The sequence below is a fragment of the Cuculus canorus genome, chromosome 28 (assembly GCF_017976375.1).
Source record: "Cuculus canorus isolate bCucCan1 chromosome 28, bCucCan1.pri, whole genome shotgun sequence".
Taxonomy (NCBI): Eukaryota; Metazoa; Chordata; class Aves; order Cuculiformes; family Cuculidae; genus Cuculus; species Cuculus canorus.
The window spans coordinates 3,882,429-3,905,881 of NC_071428.1; the positions used below are offsets into that span (position 1 = coordinate 3,882,429).

The 23,453-nt window shown below is 45.7% G+C and overlaps 1 protein-coding gene across 5 annotated transcripts in view; it reads left to right on the forward strand.

The window, feature by feature from the left end:
- Window positions 1-23,002, forward strand: part of ASH1L (ASH1 like histone lysine methyltransferase) — a 59,399-nt gene extending 36,397 nt beyond the window's left edge. For 3 of the 5 annotated variants that reach the window (XM_054051187.1, XM_054051189.1, XM_054051191.1), the window contains exons 8-28: window positions 157-230; window positions 2,398-2,443; window positions 2,647-2,755; window positions 3,692-3,898; window positions 5,244-5,390; window positions 6,653-6,761; window positions 6,948-7,109; window positions 7,303-7,397; window positions 7,635-7,792; window positions 9,299-9,457; window positions 9,900-9,954; window positions 10,057-10,189; window positions 10,979-11,227; window positions 12,343-12,429; window positions 12,943-13,033; window positions 16,002-16,140; window positions 17,129-17,301; window positions 17,740-17,906; window positions 19,246-19,286; window positions 19,972-20,273; window positions 21,432-23,002. In XM_054051187.1, the coding sequence (XP_053907162.1) occupies window positions 157-230; window positions 2,398-2,443; window positions 2,647-2,755; window positions 3,692-3,898; window positions 5,244-5,390; window positions 6,653-6,761; window positions 6,948-7,109; window positions 7,303-7,397; window positions 7,635-7,792; window positions 9,299-9,457; window positions 9,900-9,954; window positions 10,057-10,189; window positions 10,979-11,227; window positions 12,343-12,429; window positions 12,943-13,033; window positions 16,002-16,140; window positions 17,129-17,301; window positions 17,740-17,906; window positions 19,246-19,286; window positions 19,972-20,273; window positions 21,432-21,523 (2,795 nt within the window). In that variant the 3' untranslated portion in view covers window positions 21,524-23,002. The remainder of the gene's footprint in view (window positions 1-156; window positions 231-2,397; window positions 2,444-2,646; window positions 2,756-3,691; window positions 3,899-5,243; window positions 5,391-6,652; window positions 6,762-6,947; window positions 7,110-7,302; window positions 7,398-7,634; window positions 7,793-9,298; window positions 9,458-9,899; window positions 9,955-10,056; window positions 10,190-10,978; window positions 11,228-12,342; window positions 12,430-12,942; window positions 13,034-16,001; window positions 16,141-17,128; window positions 17,302-17,739; window positions 17,907-19,245; window positions 19,287-19,971; window positions 20,274-21,431) is intronic. The other 2 variants (XM_054051188.1, XM_054051190.1) reach the window with 1 other exon arrangement.
- The last annotated feature ends 451 nt before the right edge of the window (window positions 23,003-23,453 follow it).

Sequence of the window (23,453 nt, forward strand, 5' to 3'; positions counted from 1 at the left end):
GACAAAATGTTCTGGGAGGCTTCTGCTCTTCTGCCTTTTTCACTTGCAGGCATCCAGAGGCCCTGTCAGTTTGGCGGCGTGCCGGGGAGCAGCCCGTATTCCTCCGGGGAATCTGCGGGAATGAGTGTGTGTGACTTACAGACCTTTCTGTTTCAGGGAAGTATCTCAGACAAAAGCGAATTGACTTCCAGCTGCCTTACGACATCCTCTGGCAGTGGAAACACAATCAGGTACAAGATAAAAAGTTATTGCTTGCCAAGATTATGATCAGAAGTCTTAGACTGGAAAGGCGGGAGTCTCATGTGAAAGTTGTGTTTATATATTTATATATTGATGTGTGGATATATATTGTTTTTATATGTATATTGGTTCAACAAGGCCAAGTGCTGAGTCCTGCGCTTGGGACGCAACAACCCTGTGCAGCGCTCTAGGGTTGGGGAAGTGTGGCTGGAGAGCTGCCCAGCGGAAAAGGACCTGGGGGTGCTGGTTGATAGCGGCTGAATGTGAGCCAGCCAGGTGGCCAAGAAGGCCAATGGTGTCTTGACCTGTATCAGCAACAGTGTGGCCAGTAGGAGTAGGTAAGGGATTGTGCCCTGGGCTCAGCAGTGGTGAGGCCGCACCTCGAATCCTGTCTTCAGTTTTGGGCCACTTACTCCCAAGAAAGACCTTGAGGGGCTGGGGCGTGTCCGGTGAAGGGAACGTGTCTGGAGAACAGGGATTATGAGAAGTGGCTGAAGGACGTGATGGTGTTTAGCCTGGAGAAGAGGAGACTGAAGGGAGACCTCATCGCTGTCTACAGCTGCCTGAAAGGAAATTGGAGCGAGGTGGTGGTCTCTTCTCTCAAGTGACAGGTGATAGTACGAGAAGAAATGGCCTCAAGGTGCACCAGGGCAGGTTTAGATTGGACATTAGGAAAAATTTCTTCCCTGAAAAGATTCTCAAGCACTGGCAGAGGCTGTGGAGGGAGATGGTTGAGTCCCCGTCCCTGAAGGGATTTAAAAGGTGGGTAGACAAGTTGATTAGGGACCTGGTTCAGTAGTGGACAGGGATGGTTGGACTCAATGATCTCAAAGGTTTTGTCCAAACAAACAATTCTATGATACATCCTGTATGTTGATGAATATTCTTGTTGCTGCCAGTGTATGAGGGGGAAGAAAAAGGATTTGCATATGTGTTTAATGGGAATAATTTCCATTATTACATCGCTTGCAAAATAGCAACCCAATAGCTGAGTCTCCGTGGCAAACAGCCAGGAGTTTTGCTGCAGACTCTTATTTTGGTAGCTCCTGTCTTCCGCGCTGATCTGGTTTCAGATGCCTCGGGAGAATTCCGATGTACTGCCAACAGCACAAGAAATCTCAGGCCTTATTTTTCTTGGATCAATCCCAACAGAGTGGAATTTATTTTTCACTTGCAAGCTGAAATTTTCATCCTGAGGACAGAAGAAAAACTGTTGAACAGTTGCATTCTTTTTGAAGAGCTGTAAATATCTGCAAAACCTAAAAATAGGAATTGTTCTTTTTTCTCTGAGAAGTTTCCACCGAGCGATTTGACACAGATTTAAGGCTGGAGGCTAAATCTGCCCCCAGCTCCACTGTAAGAAAGAGCTCTCAGATGTGTAAATTATGAGCGTGAATTGGCAAGATGAAGTCCCAGCTGGCTGTGGATCTGGCTGCTCTTCATGACATGATGCCACCAAGATATCGTCGTGGAGTAGCAGTCAATGTTGACATTTCAGCCGAGAGCAGTTTGTTGCCATGTATTGAAGATTATTTGCATCTGCCTGTCTGATCTATTTAGTATTACATAAATAATAAATATATGTGACCTATGCACCTCTCATACGAAGCTGAGAGCAGCCACACAGATGATCCAAGAACTGGAGCTCCTCCCATATAAGGACAAGCTGAGAGAGTTGGGGTTGTCCAGCCTGGAGAAGAGAAGGCTCCGAGGAGACCTTAGAGCTGCTTCTGGTGCTGAAAGGGGCTGCAGGAAAGCTGGGGAGGAGCTCTGGATCAGGGTGTGCAGGGAGAGGATGAGAGAGAATGAGGATGAAAGAGGGGAGATTGAGATGAGGTCTTAGGGAGAAATGATTTGCTGTGAGAGTAGGGAGGCCCAGGCCCAGGTTGCCCAGAGCAGTGGTGGCTGCCCCATCCCTGGAGGGGTTCAAGGCCAGGTTGAATGGGCCTTGGAGCCCCTGATCCAGTGGGAGGTGTCCCTGCCCATGGCAGGGGTGGGACTGGATGGGCTGAGGGAGCCTGAGCCCAGAGAAGAGAACACGTATGTATTTTCTAGTAATGATTAGAAAACTTATGGACAGAACAGGATTTCCCTGAATCTTCTGAATAACCAATGCTCTCATGCAATATATTAATATTTTCTTTCTCTTCCTTTTAGTTGTATAAAAAGCCAGATGTCCCACTTTACAAAAAAATCCGTTCTAGTAAGTAAAATCCTATTCCTAAACTTAACTGCGGAATTTTTATTACACCTCTCTTTTCTGTCCTCCTCCTCATCCTACCAAAGACACTGCCACCTTCTCTTGTTGCTTTATTTAGAATGAAAATGTTGTAGATGAACAGTTCTGGTTTTTCACCTGAAAAGAATTCTTTTCCCTTTTTGGGTGTGGTTTTATTTTCTTTCCAGATGTCTATGTGGACGTCAAACCTCTGTCTGGCTACGAGGCCACAACCTGCAATTGTAAGAAGCCAGATGATGACAGCGGAAAAGGCTGTGTGGAGGATTGTCTGAACAGGTGAGGAACAGCTTAACCAACTAGGATAGAAGAACCACAGAATCATGGAATGGGTTGGGTTGGAAGGGACCTCAAAGCCCATCCAATCCCACCTCCTGCCATGGGCAGGGACACCTCCCACTGGATCAGGGGCTCCAAGCCCCATCCAGTCTGGCCTTGAACCCCTCCAGGGATGGGGCAGCCACCACTGCTCTGGGCAGCCTGGGCCAGGGCCTCCCCACCCTCATCGTGAAGAATTTCTTCCTAATGTCTAATCTAAATCTTCCCCTTTCCAGTATGAAGTCATTCCCTCTTGTCCTATCACTCCAGGCCCTTTATGTCAATGAATGTATTGTTTCACCTCAACTCATAGTATCTTAAGAAAAGACTTGAAAAGACTCGTGCTGAGTGCAACTGCAGCAATACAGTGTTGTTACAGAGCACACAGGGAAAAACTAAAAGAGGAAAGGTTTAGACTGGATATTAGGAAGACATTTTTTATGCTGAGGGTGGTGAGACACTGGCCCAGGTTTCCCAGAGAAGTGGTGGCTGTCCCATCCCTCAAAACATTCAAGGCCCAGGTTGGATGGGGCTCTGAACAACCTGATCCAGTGGGAGGTGTCCCTGCTCACTGCGAGAGGGTTGCAACTGGATGACTGACTTTCATGGTCTCTTCCAACCCAAGCTGTTCTATGGTTCTATGAAATTTCTGCTACACGCGTGCTCCTTGTTCTCTCTCGTCAGAGGAAAATCTCTTTAAAAGCTCCATTTTGCAATTTGAGTAGCAGCAAGAGCCAAGCAGTGAGTCTGTGTGTGAATTATACCTTGAAAACAGAAAGTATTTTTGTTCTTTAATTGAAGAACTGTCTTTTTCCTTTTTGATGCTCCCCTTCCCCTGCATGATAGATCTAAAAGTACGCTACCGACCTTCCTTTAACTTCTTTGTTTCTATTTTAGGATGATCTTTGCCGAGTGTTCACCCAACACCTGCCCTTGCGGTGAACAGTGCTGTAATCAGAGGATACAGCGACACGAATGGGTGCAGTGCCTGGAGAGGTTCCGAGCCGAGGAGAAAGGATGGGGTATTCGTACCAAAGAGCCCCTGAAAGCAGGACAGTTTATCATTGAATATCTGGGAGAAGTTGTTAGTGAGCAAGAATTCAGGTAGAAATATTTATTTGCTGCTTTAGCGTGGAAGGCTCAATAAATGACCTTAGTGTCTGTTGTCATTGCTGGGAAACCCTTGGACAGAAAGGAAGAGGGGGAGAGTGAGGGGGCGAGAAAGCTTTGCTGGACGCAGCCACCAGAAGGAAGACTCAGAATTTAGCTTTTCTCATCAACTCTTTTTTTTCCTCAGTTGAATAGAGTGGAACGATCAGTGTTTGGAATGCGTCATCTGCCCCTTCTGCTCTATAAATGCCAAATGCCACAAGTGAATGTGAATTTGATCTAATTATGAGCATTGTTGATCTAATTATGAGCATTGTTGCAGGATTTGACCTGTGCCAGGTAGAACTGAAGGGCAGAATGGGGCAGGAAGGGAAAAGAGCTCTGCAGGGATGTCTGAAGGAAAAAGAACAAGCAGGAGCGTTAGAAATCTTATGAAAGAAAGAAACTGTAATTGTGTTAACCACATAGCTTGATGGGGTAGTTGGGATTGCAGGGCCATTCTTGCTGCTCTTAGAGCTCTGTCAGGAGACAAATGCAACCATCTCGTGCAGAGATAACTGCAAATGCAACTGGCTCTCGTTACTGTTGCTCTCTTGCTAAAAAGAGGGAGCTGTAAGCCAGGGCTGTCATTCCAGAAATGATGTCCAGTCTATAATGATGAAAGGGAGAGGCTGATTATTGTACTCCAGCATACAGATAAGCCAGCAGTGGCCCAAGTGGCCAAGAAAGCCAATGGCATCTATCTATGTACCGGAAACAGCGTGGCCAGCAGGAGCAGGAAGAGGATTGCACCCCTGTACTCAGTGTTGGTGAGGGCACCCCTCAAATCCTGGATTCAGAAACGGCTGCTCAGGGAGGTGGTTGAGTGTCCATCCCTGGAGGTATTTAAAAGACAAGTAGATGAAAAGCTCAGAGATGGTTCAGTAGTGGACAGGGATGGTTGGACTTGATCTCAAAGGTCTTTTTGAACGAAACGATTCTATGATTCTATGATATACGCACCAAAGAACGGATACTTGCATTTTCTCTTCCATACACAGGTTATCAGCATGAAATGTATACAAATAATCTGCAGAACCCAACAGGGAGCATTCCAGAAGAGCAAATTTCTAAATTCTAATCCAAGCTCTGTCAGTGGCCTTGACTTATAAAAATAGGTATAATAATGGTTTTCCTCCATCTCTAGGTGTACAGTTCTATAAAGTGTAAAAGATTATAATTGCTTTTTCCTCAAAAACCCTCTCTCAGAATTCTTGAATGCTTTATTACTACGTTACTCCCCTGTTTGCTTTGCAGCAATGAGGAGAATGACAACTAATTTTCCTGTGTTTCTTCCTAGGAACCGGATGATTGAACAGTACCATAATCACAGTGATCATTACTGCCTGAATTTAGACAGTGGAATGGTGATAGATAGCTATCGTATGGGCAATGAGGCTCGTTTTATCAACCACAGCTGTAATCCTAACTGTGAGATGCAGAAATGGTAAGAAAAATACCTTCTCTTTATGCAAAGACTGGTGTACAAGTGGCTAAGAAAGAGATAGCCAGAGCATCTGAGAGATCTAAAAACAGAGAGAGGAAATCGAGCTGAATAGCGTAAATAATATTTACTATTGTGCTTGCGCTGCACAAGAGAAGTAATATAACTTTTTCAAGCATTGGACATTTTGGAGGCAGGATCTAAGTGGTCTGGCGACTTTCCAGTACCTGAAAGGGCTACAAGAAAGCTGGAGAGGGACTGTTCATAAAGGCTTGTGGTGATAGGACAAGGGGGAATGGAGAGGGGCAGATTTAGACTTGATATAAGAAAGAATTTCTTCGCCATGAGAGTGGTGAGACACTGGCCCAGGGAAGTTGTAGATGCCCCATCCCTGGAGGTGTTCAAGGCCAGGTTGGATGGGCCTTGGGCAGCCTGATCCAGTGGGATGTCCCTTGCCATGGCAGGGGGGTTGATACTGGATGGTCTTTAAGGTCCCTTCCAACCCAAACTGTTCTATGATATCTGACAACGTTGTTTGTCGTATGTTAACCTGCTACAAATTTGGCAGCCTGAGTGGAGAGGCCCTGGCCCAGGTTGCCCAGAGTAGTGGTGGTTGCCCCATCCGTGGAGGGGTTCCAGGCCAGGTTGGATGGGGCTTGGAGCCCCTGAGCCAGTGGAGGTGTTGGACTGGATGGCCTTTGAGGATTCTGTGATGTTCAGCACCAGCTTTTGATTTAGTGTGGGGGTGGAGTCTTTGCCTTTGGTAAGCAGATCTGCCTTGACAGCCAGTAGAGTTCGTAGCTTCTCTCTTTGAAGCACAAATCTCCACTCTTTGTAAACACAGCTTTCAATTTTTGGGCTTTGGAAGTTACAGGAATGGTACAAATGAAGAACAAGCGTAAGTGACAGGCAATAGGATGAGAGCAAAGGACCTCAAGCTGTACCTGGGGACATCCAGGTTAGACATCAGGAAACATTTCTTCCCCAAAAGGATTCTCAGGCACTGTCAGAGGCTGCCCAGGGAGGTGATTGAGTCCTCATCCCTGGAGGGGTAGATGAGTAGATTAATTGTTTAGGGATGGTTTAGTTGTGGACAGGGATGGTTGGACTTGATCTCAAAGGTCTTTTCCAAGCAAGCGATTCTAGGATTCTATAAGCCAGGGCACAGCAGAAGTGTTGCTCCCTGTCTCCAACGCTTCCACTATGTTGACAAAGACAATTTTCTTTTTAATGATTGGGAATATCTTATTGTCTTTTCCCTGCAGGTCTGTGAATGGTGTTTACCGGATTGGACTGTACGCTCTTAAAGACATATCTGCTGGCACCGAATTGACTTACGACTATAATTTTCATTCATTTAACGTTGAAAAACAGGTAAAGATCGCGATGCAAGACTTGGAAAAAACTCACCAGGGACAAACAGTTTTGTGAAGTCGAGGGTTGATTAACAAAACCTGTTGTATTGTATTTGATGGAATGGGTTCTTTATAATATTGGGAAATAATCTGAATGTTCTGGGTTTTGTTTAGAAGAGTTTCTCTTTTTTTTGTTCAACCAAAGCAACTCTGCAAGTGTGGTTTTGACAAGTGCAGAGGAATAATTGGGGGTAAAAGTCAGCGAATGAATGGACTTTCAAGCAAAAGCAATCAGCCCGTGAGCACCCACAGAAGACCTGGACGGTCGAAAGAGAAAAGGAAGTCAAAGCACAAACTAAAGAAGAGAGTAAGTAGTAAAGCTTTTTTTTCCACCAGGAAAGGTTAATAGGAAATTAGTTTGTGCCATCAGACTGAAAAATACGCATTTGATATTTAAACTTCAGAGAAATACTGCAGGTTCTGTCTCAGGAAGTACTTTGACTGCTTTTCTGAGTTCTTGGCCCAGTTTTTCCTGTCTATCAGAATGATCTGTTTTCCAGAGGGGCCACATCTCGGAGGAGCCCAGTGAAAGTGTGAACGCGCCAACGAGGCTGACACCGCAGCTTCAGATGAAGCCCATGTCTAACAGAGAAAGGTAAGGAATGGTTGCAGTTGATTTTCCCTTAGCAGTGGAGAGTAGTGAAACTGGATTTTTTCTATCAGATCATGAAACATCCGAGCAAGCAGCTTTTAGTTCTGCTTTAACCAGCTGGGGTGGCATTCCTCTCCACTGACATCAGAACTGTACCTCAATATGTGTCTTTTTCCCCACATTAAGGAATTAATTTTACAGTAAGAAGGTGATTCTTGAATGCTTTTCTAATTCCTGCAGGAATTTTGTGCTGAAACACCATGTCTTTTTGGTACGAAACTGGGAAAAGATTCGACAGAAACAAGAGGAAGTGAAGCACGTCAGTGACAATATCCACACCACATCGCTGTACAACCGCTGGAATGGGATCTGCCGGGATGACGGCAACATTAAATCCGGTGAGGCCACATAGATTCCTCAGGTTGAGAACCTATATGACCATGAAGGGTTTAAGCAAACTGTGTAAATCCAGTATAGAGTCACTACAAGAGCCATGTGCCTGTTGTAATACAGGGAGTGCTGTACAGATAATATCTACGTGTGTGTGCCCTTATCTTTACACACCAAGGTAATATGGAAGCTCTTTCACTGATTCAGTGTATTTTTTGCCTTATTGGATTCTGCAATTTCCTATGTAACACTTAATGCTGTTTTATTAACAGTGAGAACTTTATGCCCCATCCCTGGAGGTGGTCTAGGCCAGGTTAGATGGGACCTTGAGCAGCCTGATCCAGTGGGAGGTGTCCCTGGATGATCTTTAAGGTCCCTTCCAACCCAAACCTTTCTGTGATTCTACTTTATAAACCCTTTGTTTGGTTGCTGGGTTTGTTTGTGTTCCTCCAGCATCCCTGATGTCTCTCCAGCCCTGGTAGAAGTTGTCATGTCTCACATTTCAGCAAGAGGTGCCTTCCAACCCAAACGAGTCTATGGTTCTATGATAAGAGGTGTTTATCAGAGCAGGACCGCTGTTCACATTTCCCATGACAGCATCCTTACAGAGAGGGGCTGGTTTCTGCCTTCTGTATCCCTTGACCAGACACCCCTGCTCTGACTTTGAAAATTGTCATTTATCCTCATAATTCGACGGATTTTGAGGCTTTTAGATAACAAAGCATTTTGGCATGCTGTCAGTTATGACAATGAGACAAAATATGACTATCGGAAAAGCTGTGTTAATCCTGTTCCAGAAATAGCAATCTGGTCGTAGGACTGTAACCTTCACAGCCGTTCTGGATTTGGTCCTCACCATCAGGTACACGAGAAGCTGGGAAGGGAGTGTTTTGGGTGAATTCAATGCGTTTGCTCCAGTGACATAAAATACTTCAATATCCAGCTTAACCGTTTAGATGAGCTATAAGCAGTGAGAGCCGACTTGGGAATATGAAACCAAAGCCTTTTACTGTTAGAGTAGCTTAGAAAAGATGGTAGTTTTAATCCTTATAGAATCATAGACTAGTTTGGGTTGGAAGGGATCCTAAAGCCCATTCAGTCCCACTCCCTGCCATGGGCAGGGACACCTCCCACTGGCTCAGGGGCTCCAAGCCCCATCCAACCTGGCCTTGAACCCCTGCAGGGATGGGGCAGCCACCACTGCTCTGGACAACCTGTTCCAGGGCCTCTCCACTCTCATCGTGAAGAAATTCCTTCTTATGTTCAGTCTAAATCTGCCCCTCTCCAGTTTATACCCATTGCCCCTCGTCCTGGCACTCCAAGCCTTTGTAAAAAGTCCTTCTCCGGCTTTCTTGTAGCCCCTTCAGGTAGTGGAAGGTCACAATAAGGTCTCCTCGGAGCCTTCTCTTCTCCAGGTTGAACAGCCAGACAGTGGAGTTGCTGAATCAGAAAAGATGCTGTAATTTGATGTTTAATTTTTTGTTTAGAGCTCATTCTTTCTTGCCCTCTTTCAGATGTCTTCATGACCCAGTTTTCAGCCCTTCAGACCTCCCGCTCTGTGAGAACACGACGGTTGGCTGCAGCTGAAGAAAATCTTGAAGTGGCTCGTGCTGCCCGCCTAGCACAGATCTTCAAGGAAATATGTGATAGCATTATATCCTATAAAGGTGAAGGTAATGCATCCAAAACCATCACCATGGAGACTTTTTCAGCCTCTGGAACAATGGACTTTCTAAACAGAAAATAGGAAAAAATTGGTTTCTTTCAGGATGTTAAAAAAGGTTCCTTTCTTTTCCTTTCTCCTGCTACCAGTAATCATTTTTCTTTATCCTCATCCCTTTCCTCTGCCACCAGAATCTGCTGGCATTGCTATCCTTTAAAATTGATTTTTCAGGAGTTAAGCAAAATGGTACAATTGACAGAATTGCAAGGAAACCGTACTCCCTTTTGATACACGCAGTCCGATTACAGCAACGGCCTTGAACTGCAAAAGCATTTCAGTTCCCTGGGCCTTGGACAGTAGAAAGCCTTTTTTTGACCTAGATTGATTGTTGTTAGTTACTTGTCTTTTAAGTTGTACTGAAGTGAATGTTGCTGAACTGTGTTCCGTTGCAGATTCCTCCAGGCAGGCGCTTGCTGCTCCCCTCCTGAACCTTCCTCCAAAGAAAAAGTAAGTATTTGCTTCTCGGAGCAACCCGTGGTTGTCCGTGATGGATTTGCACAGCTTTGAAATGCTAGTGGAAATAACATTGTGCAAATGTTCCTGTTTTAGAAACGCAGACTATTATGAGAAAATCTCTGACCCATTGGACCTTGCCACAATTGAGAAACAGATCTTGACTGGTTATTATAAAACAGTGGAAGCTTTTGATGGGGATATGCTGAAGGTCTTCCGGAATGCCGAGGTGAGACTGGCTCTAGCCTTGAAGCTGTGGCATAGACAGTAGGGATATGGCCTCAAGTTGTGCCAGGGGAGGCTTTGATTGGATATAAGGAAACATTCCTGGAACAGTGGTGAAGCCCTGGCAGAGGCTGCTCAGGGCAGTGGCTGAGTCCCCATCTCTGGAGGGGTTCAAACAACACATAGACGTGGAGCTTCAGGACACAGAATCGTAGAATCATTTGGTTGGAGAAGACCTTTGAGATCATCAGGTCCAACCATACCTGTCCACTACTAAGTCATGGTTTAGTAGGCATGGTGGGATTAGGTTGTGTTGATGGTTGGACTTGATGATTTTAGAGGTCTTTTCCAACTGTAATGATTCTGTGATTCTGTTCTGTTCCCTAGTTCAATGCTTTTGCTGAGTTACAGTAAGAAAATCAGAAAAATACTGTAGAGAAGGAGAACTTGTGATGATCCATTTCTGAGGAACAGGAATTGATGGCAACTCATATGCTTCAGTTTACCGTGAGTGATTTGTAGTTGCCTTAAGTCAGACAAATAAAAGGTCGAGAACACACATGAATCGCTAACCCAAAGACATTTTGGTGCCTTGTGGAAGAAGTAACTTGTCCTTCAGTGTCACACATGAGCGATATGGAGCTCTTGTTGGAATCAGGAGGTGGATGAGCAGCTGGATACCACACTGGTGGCTGTAGTGAAGACTGAAGGATGTGGGGAGACAATGGGAATGTGCCAAAAGCGTGGAGTCTGGGAAAACAACATTTTGTTTCCTTGTTTTGTTTTCCTTCAGAAATATTATGGCAGAAAATCTCCAACCGGGCGGGACGTGTGCCGGCTGCGGAAAGCGTATTATAATGCTCGCCACGAGGCATCTGCCCAGATCGATGAAATTGTGGGAGAAACAGCAAGCGAAGCTGACAGCAGCGAGACATCTGTCTGTGAGAAAGAAAATGGGCATGAGAAGGACGAGGATGTGATCCGTTGCATTTGTGGGCTTTACAAAGATGAAGGACTCATGATCCAGTGTGAAAAGTGCATGGTGAGGCAGGGGGAACACAAAGTGAAGTCTGGTGGTCTTTTTGTGTTCCTCATAACCAGTGGAACTTTTACCAGCAGTTTCCTTGTGGTTGATAGCATTAATGACCTCTTCAGATCTTCATTTCCTCACCAAAATAATTGAGAGATTCCATTTTCACAGAGGAAATGCAACTTGCATTTCCATAAAGAGAAGCTGGCACTTTCTTGAACCTGCCAGCACCTCCTGTCCGTAGGCGAGCAGAATTCATTTCAACAAAGCTGCCTGGCAGGAAAGGACCTGGGAGTGCTGGTTGGCAGCGGCTGAACATGAGCCAGCAGTGGCCCAGGTGGCTGGGAAGGCCAATGGCATCTTGACCTGTATCAGAAACAGTGTGACCAGCAGGAGCTTCGTGCCCCTGTACTTGGCACTGGTGAGGCCGCTCCTCCAATCCTGTGCTCAGTTTTGGGCCCCTCACTGCAAGAAAGACCTCGAGAGGCTAGAGCATGTCTGGAGAAGGGAACGGAGCTGGGGAAGGGTCTGGAGAACAAGGGTTGCGAGGAGCCGGACGTGGAATCTGGGGTTGTTTAGCCTGGAGAAGAGGAGCCTGAGGGGAGATCTTACCACTGTCTACAACTCCCAGAAAGGAGGTTGTAGCGAGGTGGGTGTTGGTCTCTTCTCCCAAGCAACAGACGTTAGGGTGAGAGGAAATGGCCTCGAGTTGCACCAGGGCAGGTTCATAGTAAACAATAGGAAAAATTCCTTCACCGAAAGGGTTGTCAGGCACTGGAACGAACGAACGGCTGCCCAGGGAGGTGGTTGAGTCATCATCCTTGATTTAAAAGATGGGTGACGAGGTGCTCAGAGATGGTTCAGTAGTGGACAGGGACGATTGGACTCAATGATCTCAAAGGTTTTTCCAACCAAAAGATTCTGATTCTATGAATTTAGGGCTTTTACGCAGACAAGATCCCTGTGCAACTGGTTGTCTTCTCCCAATGTGAAATAGTTCAAAGAAAATCTTGAATGCCCTTTTGGGAGGCTTGTGTCCTTGTTTTCCTTAGTGTTTTTGAGAAGCTGTGATTTGTAAATGAAATCTCTCCTGGGAATTTCTAATTGGGTTGTATCTCCTCTCCTAGGTCTGGCAGCACTGTGACTGTATGGGGGTCAATTCTGACGTGGAACACTACTTGTGTGAGCAGTGTGAACCTCGATCTGTGAACAGGGTAAAAAAAAAGTCTCTTCTTCATCACTGTAGTTGTGAACTAAAGCAGCTCCTGCATTTCCTGCCTGCAGGAAGGTTGGGGAGAGGCTCTTGATCAGGGAGTGCAGGAGGAGGACGAGGGGAACTGGTTTAAGCTGAAAGAGGGAAGATTGAGATGAGATCTTAGGGAGAAATGTTTTGCTGTGAGGGTGGGGAGGCCCTGGCCCAGGTTGCCCAGAGCAGCAGTGGCTGCTTCATCCCTGGAGGGGTTCCAGGCCCGGTTGGATGGGGCTTGGAGCCCCCTGAGCCAGTGGGAAGTGTCCCTGCTCATGGCAGGAGTGGAACTGGATGTGCTTTAAGGTCCCTTCCAACCCAAACCATTCTGTTACATTTTGGTTTAGGTTTCATCACGTGCAGAGTCAGTTCTTCTCTATCCACTTCTATATATTTCCACAAGGACAGCATCCCTGTTTTTGCACTGATTATGATGGGAATCTCCACATTGCCTTCCTTTTTTTTTTCGTTTTTCAACCAGGAGGTTCCCATGATTCCTCGTCCCCATTATGCCCAGCCTGGCTGTGTTTATTATATCTGCTTATTACGGGATGATCTGCTGCTGCGCCAAGGTATGTGCTGACGCTGGTGGCTGCTGGGATTTACATCAGATAAGAGTGTACCGAGATATTTGCCATGTCCCTGTTTGAAATGCTTTTATCTTTTTACAAGTAGAAAGCTGCACTCTCTGCTATTATGGGAGCGACGTACTATAAGAGTTCTCACAGGCCGGTTGATGAAGAAACACTAATTACCGTTAGCACAGATGAGGCTTTCCTCCTGGCCAGAGGAGGAAGATGCTGAGCCAACTTCTGGCAGTTAACGACTAGAAGTAAAGGCAGAGAAGGCTGTTAGGCCTTCAGTATTTTACTGCAGAGCAGTCATTAAAACATCCAACTCATTGCTGCTTTGTTCCCTGAAGTGTGTCTTTCTGGACATCGCTTCAAAGCCTTGAGCCTTTCAGAGGCAGCTACACAGCCACGCAATTCAGTTCACTGATTGTTACTTTCTTTAGTTCATCGTACAGATACACACAAGGTAAGAAAGTATGACTATTTAGAGAAGAATTATCAAGAGAACTGCTCTTGAATGAGTCAAACCAGTTGTATCTTTGGTAGAGGGGAATGGGAGAATTGTCAGGACAGTGGAGAATTAAAAAACAGGTCAAAACCAGCGTATTCTTTATCCCCTCGGCAGGATTGTGGATTTTGCATTCAGCCTTTCTTTTCCATTGCTGCCCTGCAGTGTCTCCTGTCTAGAGTTCAGCAAATTAGTTTTCTCATTCCTTGTTTTCTGCTGGGTTCCTTGCTGGGGTGTAACTCAGTTTCTGGGATTTGATCAGGACTGGCTTGTATGTGTCCCGTGAAACTGGGTTATGGGTTAGCTGGGGTTTGTGGCATCTTCCAGCAAGGTAATTTTTGTCATGACACGTTCTGTTTCACTTATGTACATCTAATCTGATCCTGGTGACTTTAATTAGAGAAATGTTAGTCCTTACATGGTGAAATTCTGTGTGCAGAGGAGGCCAGACTGCCACTGTTGGGCACCAAAAGCCTTAGCAGTGCCAGGGGATAGATGAAGCGAGGCATATACCCTGAGGGTGCTGAAAGGAGTGCACAGCCATGGTTGACAAAGGGGAAATCTGTGGATTCATTGCTGGTCTCATGTTCTCTGCCAGATGTTGTGAGGCACCTCCCTATAGAAATTGTTGTGATGTAGGCACATAAAACATCTTGGAAAAAGCAGAAGACACGTTTGCTTACTCCTGGTTTCTAAAAGGTCACATAATTCACAGATTCCAAGGCTGGAGAGACCACAGTGACCTTCAGCCCCTGCTGTAGCTGTACACACAGACTGTTGTGCTTTCCCTGTGTGCCGTGTGCTAGGAAGAAGCTGATCTCGTGGTGAAGACTGGAAGTGCTTCCAGGACCATTGTCTCCCTCTGGTCCACCCTCATGGCTGGCGAGTTGTGTCTGTACACTGAATTAGTTTGTCTTCCAGTTCCAAGCTTGAGAACTCATGATTTTGAGGAACAAGGCCAAAAAGCTTTCAACTATGTGAGTGCACGCACTTTACTATGAACTTGTGGCCAGCAGCAGGGAAGTGATTTTGCCCCTGTACTCAGCAGTGGTGAGGCTGTACCTTCAATACTTTGTTCATTTTGGACCACTCACAGGATATTGAGGCGCTGGAGCGAGTCTGGAGAAGGGGAAGGGAACCGGGGAAGAGTCTGGAGAACAGGGGTTATAAGAGGTGTCTGAGAGACCTGAGTCTGTTTAGTCTGGAGAAGAGGAGGCTGAGTGGAGACCTCATCGCTGTCTACAGCTCCCAGAAAGGAGCTTGTAGCGAGGTGGGTGTTGGTCTCTTCTCCCAAGTGACATTCGATAGGGTGAGAGGAAATGGCTTCAAGCTGCAGGTTCAAATTAGGCATCAGGAAAAATTTCTTCATTGGAAGTATTATCAGGCACTGGCAGAGGCTGCGCAGGGAGGCGTTGGAGTCATCATCCTTGGAAGTGTTTAAAAGCTGAGTAGACGAGGTGCTCAGGGATACAATTTATTAGTGGACAGGGACAGTTGGACTCGATGATGTCAGAGGTCTTTTCCAACCAAGCGATTCTGTTAAATCTGTTAAATGATCTCCTAGTTTCATGTTAAAAACAAGGTAAGAAAGTATGATTATTTAGAGAAGAATTATCAAGAGAACTGCTCTTGAATGAGTCAAACCAGTTGTATCTTTGGTAGAGGGGAATGGGAGAATTGTCAGGACAGTGGAGAATTAAAAAACAGGTCAAAACCTGTTAAAAAGTTTTCATGTTAAAAACATGAAACTTGGAGATCATGCAAATAGACCCGATCAGTTGGTCCGTCACATCCTGCAGAGTGAACACAGGGTTCTGCCTCAGACACAAGTTGGTAAACAGGAGTCAAAATGGATCTTGGAAAGCCCACAACACCAGAAACTGTCATCTGTCATCTGTGGTTCTCTCTGTCGCACCAGCAGTAGCAGCTGCGTTTCTGCCTTGAAAACACAGAACTTGAAGCTCTCTTTTCAAGACAGAGGAGAAGCTGTTTTAGTAGTCAATAAGTCTGGATAAACTGGAATGGAAATCAAGCTTCCTTAAACTGAGTGAGGTGTGGAATAACCAAAGGCTTGGGCTTCTCCATCAATGATTTGTTTTCTTAATAATAATCTAAGTATCTTCTCTCTTAAATTTTAAGGATTTATTCTTTAAACCTGGCAGCTATCACTGATGTCCGTGCCTTTTCCTAATCAACACATGTTTTGTTACATATGCCATCTGTCATGGTTTCTCTCGATTTACCTGGACAGACAATCCAAATGATGTTTAGCTCTTGCTACAAAGCTTTTTGCAGATGATACCGGCTGCATTTCCTCCTTTTGCAGCTTCTCCACTGGTTTTGCATCAGTTCAACATTAGGAAGCTTTGTTGTGTTAGTTTTCATGAAACCATTTACTCCTTGGGTTTTGGTGTGCTGGCCTCGGGGAGTCACAGGTCTGTGTGTTGTGTCTCTTGCCAGGTGATTGTGTTTACCTGATGAGAGACAGCCGGAGAACTCCAGATGGACACCCAGTCCGGCAGTCCTATCGGCTCCTGTCCCACATCAACAGAGAGAAACTCGATATTTTCCGCATTGAAAAACTCTGGAAAAATGAGAAGTAAGTTCAAGGCATCTTTTGAATTTGGGATATTCTGTAGACCTGTCAGAACACAGGAACTGTGTGAAGCCTTGTCGTAGCTTAAAAATGCCGGGCATGGCTCAGCTACAAAGGCTCGATGATTTCCCACTTACCTCTGCTTTTACTCCACAACTGCAAAGTGAAAGCATAGAATCACAGAAGACTTTGGGTTGGAAGGGACCTTAAAGATCATCCAGTTCCGACCACCTTGCCTTGGGGAGGGACATACCACTGGATCAGGCTGCCGAAGGCCCCATCCAACCTGGCCTTGAACACCTACAGGGATGGGGCAGCCACAGCTTCCCTGGGCAACCTGTACCATGGCCTCACCACTCTCATCGTGAAGAGATTCCTTCTTATGTCCAATCTAAACCTGCCCCTCCCCAATTTATACCCATTGCCCTTGTCCTGTCACTACAGGCCTTTGTAAAAAGTCCCATCCCAGCTTTCCTGGAGCCCCTTCAGGTACTGGAAGCTGCTCTAAGGTCTCCTTGGAGCCTTCTCTTCTCCAAGGTGAACAACCCCAACTCTCTCAGCCTGTCTTCGTACAGGAGGTTCTCCAGCCCATGCGAGGTTGGAGATTTGAGGGATAAGAGATAGAAGTTGATGCACTTTCCTCACTGTTGGAATAGGCTGGGAATCCCCACTGAGAGCTGAACTGATTGGCTAACGATGGCTGACATGCTCGGGTACAATTAAATGCATGTGCCCCATTGACAGCAGCCCAGTAAGCCTGCTGGGTTCATAAAAATCGCACTGGGAGTGTGAGAAGCCCCACTGGGAGCAGGGGTAAAATTGAGTGTGTAATATTCATCACTTTTCATCACAGTCATTGCAAAAGTGCGGGGTAAAGAATTCAAAATGAATGGAGGGCGTTGTGTAAAGTTGTTTCATGGGCTTATAGAAATAGTCGTTTCTTTTGTTTACCCCTTCTGTTTCTCTCTTTCTTTTATCTGCACACCTTCAGAGAGGAGCGGTTTGCATTTGGTCATCATTATTTCCGTCCACATGAAACACATCATTCCCCTTCGCGAAAGTTTTATCACAATGAGCTCTTCCGGGTGCCATTGTATGAAATTATCCCCTTAGAGGCTGTGGTGGGAACATGCTGTGTTCTTGACCTGTACACCTACTGCAAAGGTAAGAATACTTCTTGGGGTGAGAAATGGAATGTAATACCCCTCGGGCCAGTTTTCCCAGGGTGTCAGAGCTGAGGATGCGCTGTTGTTTTAGCGCTCGGACAGTGATTTCTCTTCTAAGAGGGACAGCAGCTGGGTGGGATTGTGGTGGGCAATGAAGAGAAGGCGGTGGCAGTTAATAATAGTATTTGTACAAGTTTGGGTGCTATTTGAGTAGAATATACAGGTTTTCATCTAAAATTGAAATAGCTGTGTGTCCGCTATTCTGATTCTGAAGCAAGGAGAACAAATAAGAACGCCTGCCATGCCACTGAACGGCTCTGATGGCCCCCTGCTCCACTGCCACTGCGTGCAGCTCATCCTTGCTCTGCTGTACCACGGCTTTCCTCTCCAATCTGGGTCACGTTTTTCCCCTCTGTGCTTTGTTTTGAACCTGCAGGGAGGCCAAAAGGCGTGAAGGAGCAAGATGTGTATATTTGTGATTACCGCCTTGATAAATCAGCTCATCTCTTCTACAAGATCCACCGGAATCGTTATCCTGTCTGCACCAAGCCCTATGCCTTTGACCACTTCCCCAAGAAACTCACACCCAAGAGAGACTTTTCAGTAAGTGTCTCTTCTTTCAGCATCCTGACGTTTTGCTCGAAGACTGGATATGTTTTTGGAAAGCCCCTGGCTCTGTGTTTCTGAGTGAAGCTTGGTAAACCAAAGGAAACCAACATATAGGCATCCACAGTCTGGATGAAAAGCTGGCTAGAAAGAAAGCTTGGAAATGAAAACTGACTCCAGACAGAGAACGTACAGTTCAAAAGCAAACAGATGTTGGAGTAATGGTTGTATAAGTGAGATGTATAAGTTTGGTGGTTGTGGTTTCTGACTGAAATCATAGAATCAGAATAGTTTGAGTTGGAAGGGACCTTAAAGATCATCCAGTTCCCACCCTTCTGCCATGGGCAGGGACACCTCCCACTGGCTCAGGGTCTCCAAACCCCATCCAACCTGGCCTTGAACCCCTGCAGGGATGGGGCAGCCACCACTGCTCTGGGCAACCTGTTCCAGTGCTTCCCCACTGTCATGGTGAAGAAATTCTTCCTTAAGTCTAAGAATTCTTCCTTATGTCTAGCTGCTGATTTCATTTCAGCCACTCCTGAGCGAAGGAAATGATAAAATTCACTTTTCACTCGCAATTCTGCGACCGTAAAATAATTCTGTACATTTCAGAGAATCACACAGTACAGCAGGAGTTTGTTAGCTTGTCTGTGTCTGGTTGGCTTCTCTTTGGTCTTCTCTTTCTCTCTCTTTTAATAACTTGCGTAAACCATAGTTTTTAGCAATACCTTTGAACAGTGATTCTCAATACAGAGCAGCATTTTCCTATTTCCATTTCCACTTACCACTGATAGCGGCTGTTCTGTCAAACAAAGAGCAGTGCAATCATGAACTGCAGTTTCCCTTAACACCCTCCATCTGAATATCTTTTCATTCCATGTTCTCACTTTCTCCTGTTCTGTGGAAGCAGCACCTCTTGGTTGTGCATGTCCTCCTGCACCTCTCTGTCTCTGAGTGCGGACGTACCAGATCCAGCAAATCTTTCCAACTAAGCACTTCCCTTCCTGGAACCAGAAAGATTTTTTTGTAGTAAGCTTAGAGATGGTTCCAAACCTCTGCTGTGCAGAAAACAAAGGTGTTTTCCGTCATGATGGTCTGTGACTTGAAATTTATTTAGGAGATATAAAGAATCAGATAGTAAGTTTGGCTCTAATTTGTCCTTATTACGTGATTACAACTTTTTCTTTGAATTTGATGTGCCAGCCACGCACTGGCATTTCCTGAGTGTCAGACAATCAAGTCCTGCACTGCTACATCCAGAATGTGACATCATCCAGCACTTTCTTCCACTGTGAGTTCTGTTTGATATTAACCATAACCCTTATTGTTGTTACAGCCTCATTATGTACCAGACAACTACAAGAGAAATGGAGGCAGGTGAGTCTTACCCGACCATTCGTTGAGAGGAGATGAGACAATCCTGTTGTTTGTCAAGTGTCCATTCCTTTTCCTGCCCATTTCCCCCAAGTGCTCAATTTTTTAAAGCAATCTTCTAAACTTCCAAAGAGATAGAAGGGAAGGAGTGAGGAGGAATAGGAAGATAGAAGCAGTCTTAGTGTTCATTAATAATGTATATAAGGAAGTACAGGAGCCATTTTGAACACTAGCAGAAGCAGCTGAATGTGGGAGATGGCAGATCTGGGAGAAGAGCATCCAGCCATCCTGCACAACGGGAGATCGGATCCTCAAACACGCTTCCCGTGTTTGCGTTGCAGTAAGAGCCATTGAGCTCTCTCAGTTCTGTTAGAGACTTTAAAAATACCCACCAAGAGCTGTGACTGTAGCAGAGAAACATCAGCAAGTGCTGAGCTCAACCCTTGTGGAAGAGAAAAACCTCTACAAATTGAATAACAAATCATTTTGGTCTTGGAAGACTGCCTGTGATGTTTTGCGAACAAGGTGATAGGAACGCTGCCTCCTGCGGGTGGTAATGGGGGGGGTCTGAATGCGTGCGCTAAGTCAACTTATACTTCAGAAAGTCCCCTTCCTTTTGGAGAGTCCTTTCACCTTTCAGGTGAGTGTCTGATAAATGATGGTATTGAAAGCCTTCTTTCTCTTCTAGGTCGTCCTGGAAAACAGATCGCTCAAAACCACAGATTAAAGACTTAAACCAAGAAGAAGATTCACTTCCACTTATTGAGGATGTATTAGGAAACCAGGATCACACTGCAAACGAGCTGCCCAGGCTGGAGGAGGCAGAGAAGGAGACGGTGTCCAGCGAGAGCTGTGACGCTGACAAAAAAGTGGAAGAAAGCAATGCCGACACGAGGCAGCCGTGCACTCCAGAGGAACGGCGGCATATTCAGCGAGAGAGACTGAATCAGATCCTGCTAAACCTCTTAGAGAAAATCCCAGGGAAAAACGGTGAGCTTTTATGCTGTGGTTCCACAATAGCATTTCTTCTCCAGGTTTGGCTTGAGTTTGCTGCAGAGCTTGGTGTTAAAGTAAATGCTTTTGCCTGGTGATATTGCTACGGACGTCATGAATATGATCAGTTTTCTTTGCTTTAATGTTTCATTTGCGACAGTAGCCATTTCCACTGGTTCCGGCTGAAATTTCTCACCGTGACGCTGGTTTACAGGTTGTTTTTAGTAACCACAAAAACTTTCTGAAGGCAAATCCTCCCCCCATCATTCCATGTTTACAGCTGAGGAAGTTAACAGACATGGAAACAAAGACTGAAGAGAATTGGGAAAGTCTCTTTATTGAGCTTTCGGTTGGCTTGTAAGTAGGTACCGACTTGAGCTGCTGAATCACAGAATCATGGAATGGGTTGGGTTGGAAGGGATCTTAAAGATGATCCAGTTCCAACCCCGCTTCCATGGGCAGGGACACCTCCTGCTGGCTCGGGGGCTCCAAGCCCCATCCAACCTGGCCTTGAACCCCTCCAGGGATGGGGCAGCCACCGCTGCTCTGGGCAACCTGTTCCAGGGCCTCCCCACCCTCACAGCAAAACATTTCTCCCTAAGATCTCATCTCAATCTCCCCTCTTTCAGCTGAAACCATTCCACCTCATCCTGTCTCTGCCCTTCCTGCTAAAAATCCGTGATTAAGAATGTGGGTGCAGCGGTAGCCCTGGTCTAGTTTTAATGTGAAGCCTATGATGAGCTCTGTCTGGTCTCTTTGTGTTCTGGGATTCTACAACATTAGGAAACCAGGATCACACTGCAAACGAGCTGCCCAGGCTGGAGGAGGCAGAGAAGGAGACGGTGTCCAGCGAGAGCTGTGACGCTGACAAAAAAGTGGAAGAAAGCAATGCCGACACGAGGCATGGATGAACATGCCTGGATGTTCTACATCCAGAATGTAGAATAATCTGGATTGGAAGGATCTTGGGAGGTCACTTGGTCCAACCATGACCCAAAGCAGGTCACATTCCAAACTAACATCAGGTTCCTCAGCACCTTATCCGGTGGAGTGTTGAATTTAGGTAGAAACATCCTCAAAGGAACCCTGAATAGGGAAACAGGAGAGCTCTTAACGTTGTCACCTTCTTCACCCAAAGTCTGCTGTCTCTTGCAGCTATCGACGTCACCTACTTGCTGGAGGAGGGCTCAGGACGCAAACTGAGGCGGCGCACTCTCACCATCCCGGAGAGCAGCTTCAGGAAGTGATGCCCACGAGAAGAAGCCGTGGTCTGGAGTCTGCAACAAGGTCTGCCGAGGGCTGCGGGCAGGAGCCCACCTTCGTCTGCACCAGCCAAGGAGAGGAGAGGGCAGCAGCAAACTGACAAATGACAAACAGTTAGCACTTAGAGGCCTGGGCCGGCAAGCTGCCCTGCCCTGCTCTGCAGTGCTCTTATGGTGTGTGTGTTGTTGGGCGTGCCTTGTATCGATGTTAGGTACTGAGAAAAACCTCGTGGTTATTGTCCGGGATGGTCAAATTTAATTTATTTTTGCTTGATATTCCCACTCAGAGGAAAAAAAAATAATAACAAATAAGAAATGAATGGGGAGGTGAGAAGGATAGGGACTGACTTACTCTGGTGAGAATATACCCCATGGTCACCAATCAACCTGTGATTGTACGAGACGCTGGTGGCACCGCGGCCGGTGAACGGAATCCAGCTGGGAGAGCGGAGGCCCCTGTGGCTTTAATGGTAATGGCTGCCCTGAATTGTGGCCTCTGATTTGCACAAGTTCCAGGAAGAGAGAAGCGTTCCCGAACAGGTTCACCGTTCCGAACAGGTTCACCGTGGCACAGGAGGCACTTCGGTCTGCGGCTAGGAGACGCTGCCAGCGTCGGCATGGGCTGCAGCGGGAGGGGAGGGTGCGGGGTGGGGTTTTTTTTTTTTCCACTTTTTTTCTGCAGAGAAGTTTTATAAAGCAAGTCAGCTCCTGACGACACCATTGCTGTGGGGTTTTTGATAAGCTGTGGTTCTTGTGCGTCCCGTGTGTTGTGCAAATTAAATCCTGTTCAAAGAAAAAAAAAAAAACAGAAAAAAGGCAAAAAAAAAAAAAAAGGAAACCTTCACTACATGAACCGTTGAGCAGTATTCCGAGCGAGTATTTGTTGTGAACTGTAGGATATATCAACTGCTAACACTTTTCTTGTGTTCTGGTTGTACAGCTGAAACTGTCCGTCTCTTAAATTAAGAGACAGTATATCCCGCACCGCCTGCGCTCTCTGCCCTGATGGGGCGCTTTTTGTTTCCAAACGCAGCCACCAGGATTCCTACCCGCGGAGCCCGCCATGGCCAGCAGGTACCAGCCCACGGTTGCCACCGGCCGCCCCACACGGGCGAATTTCCCGGCTCCAGGCTCCGGGGCCGCGGCAAAGGGCGAGGGTGGTCGGCGTATGCTGCCCCTTGACAATGGCTTTGCTTTTTGTCCTTCAGACGTACATATGCATATACAGTCCTGTTTTAGCTGTTCTTCTTCTAAGAAATCCAGTTTTCAATGTGCCAAGTTGTATATATCTGCTGCGTGGATGTAAAGCAATACCGTAGTTCCATGTTCCTTTTTAACGGACCAAGCTTGTCCTAATGTACATTGTTATTATTATAATTATTTTACTCTTAGTGGAACACGCCTCATTCCATTAACTTTTTCTGTGTTGATTTAAAAAGAAGAAGAAAAAAGAAAAAAACTACACACAAAAAAAAAAACCCTTTGAGAAAAAATATTTTATTAAAAAAAAGCAAAAAAAAAGAAATAAGAAAATAGTTTGGAATATTTTCTTACTGTAGAGAAGCACTGTACAGTCCCAGGAACCCTGAGTATTAAAATACTCGTGCGTGTAGTAGGAATATCGCATGTCCGACCCCCTGGAGTTGTCTCATTTAAGTTTCAAACAGAAATCGTTGTCTGAAATGGTGTTAAACACTAAAAAAAAAAAAAGAAGTTGTTAAAGAAAATAAAGTGCGTACAGAAGCGAGACACTAGCTCTGTCATTTTATCTTTCTTTTGTTGAAAGACTAAAAACAAAAAAAATGTTTTTTAGACAATCAAATGTTAGGTAAGTGCAAAAGACTTGTTTTTTCTTACTTGGTGTAGAAATTAATGACTTTTTTTAATTTTTCGGTTATTTTATAACAACGAGGAG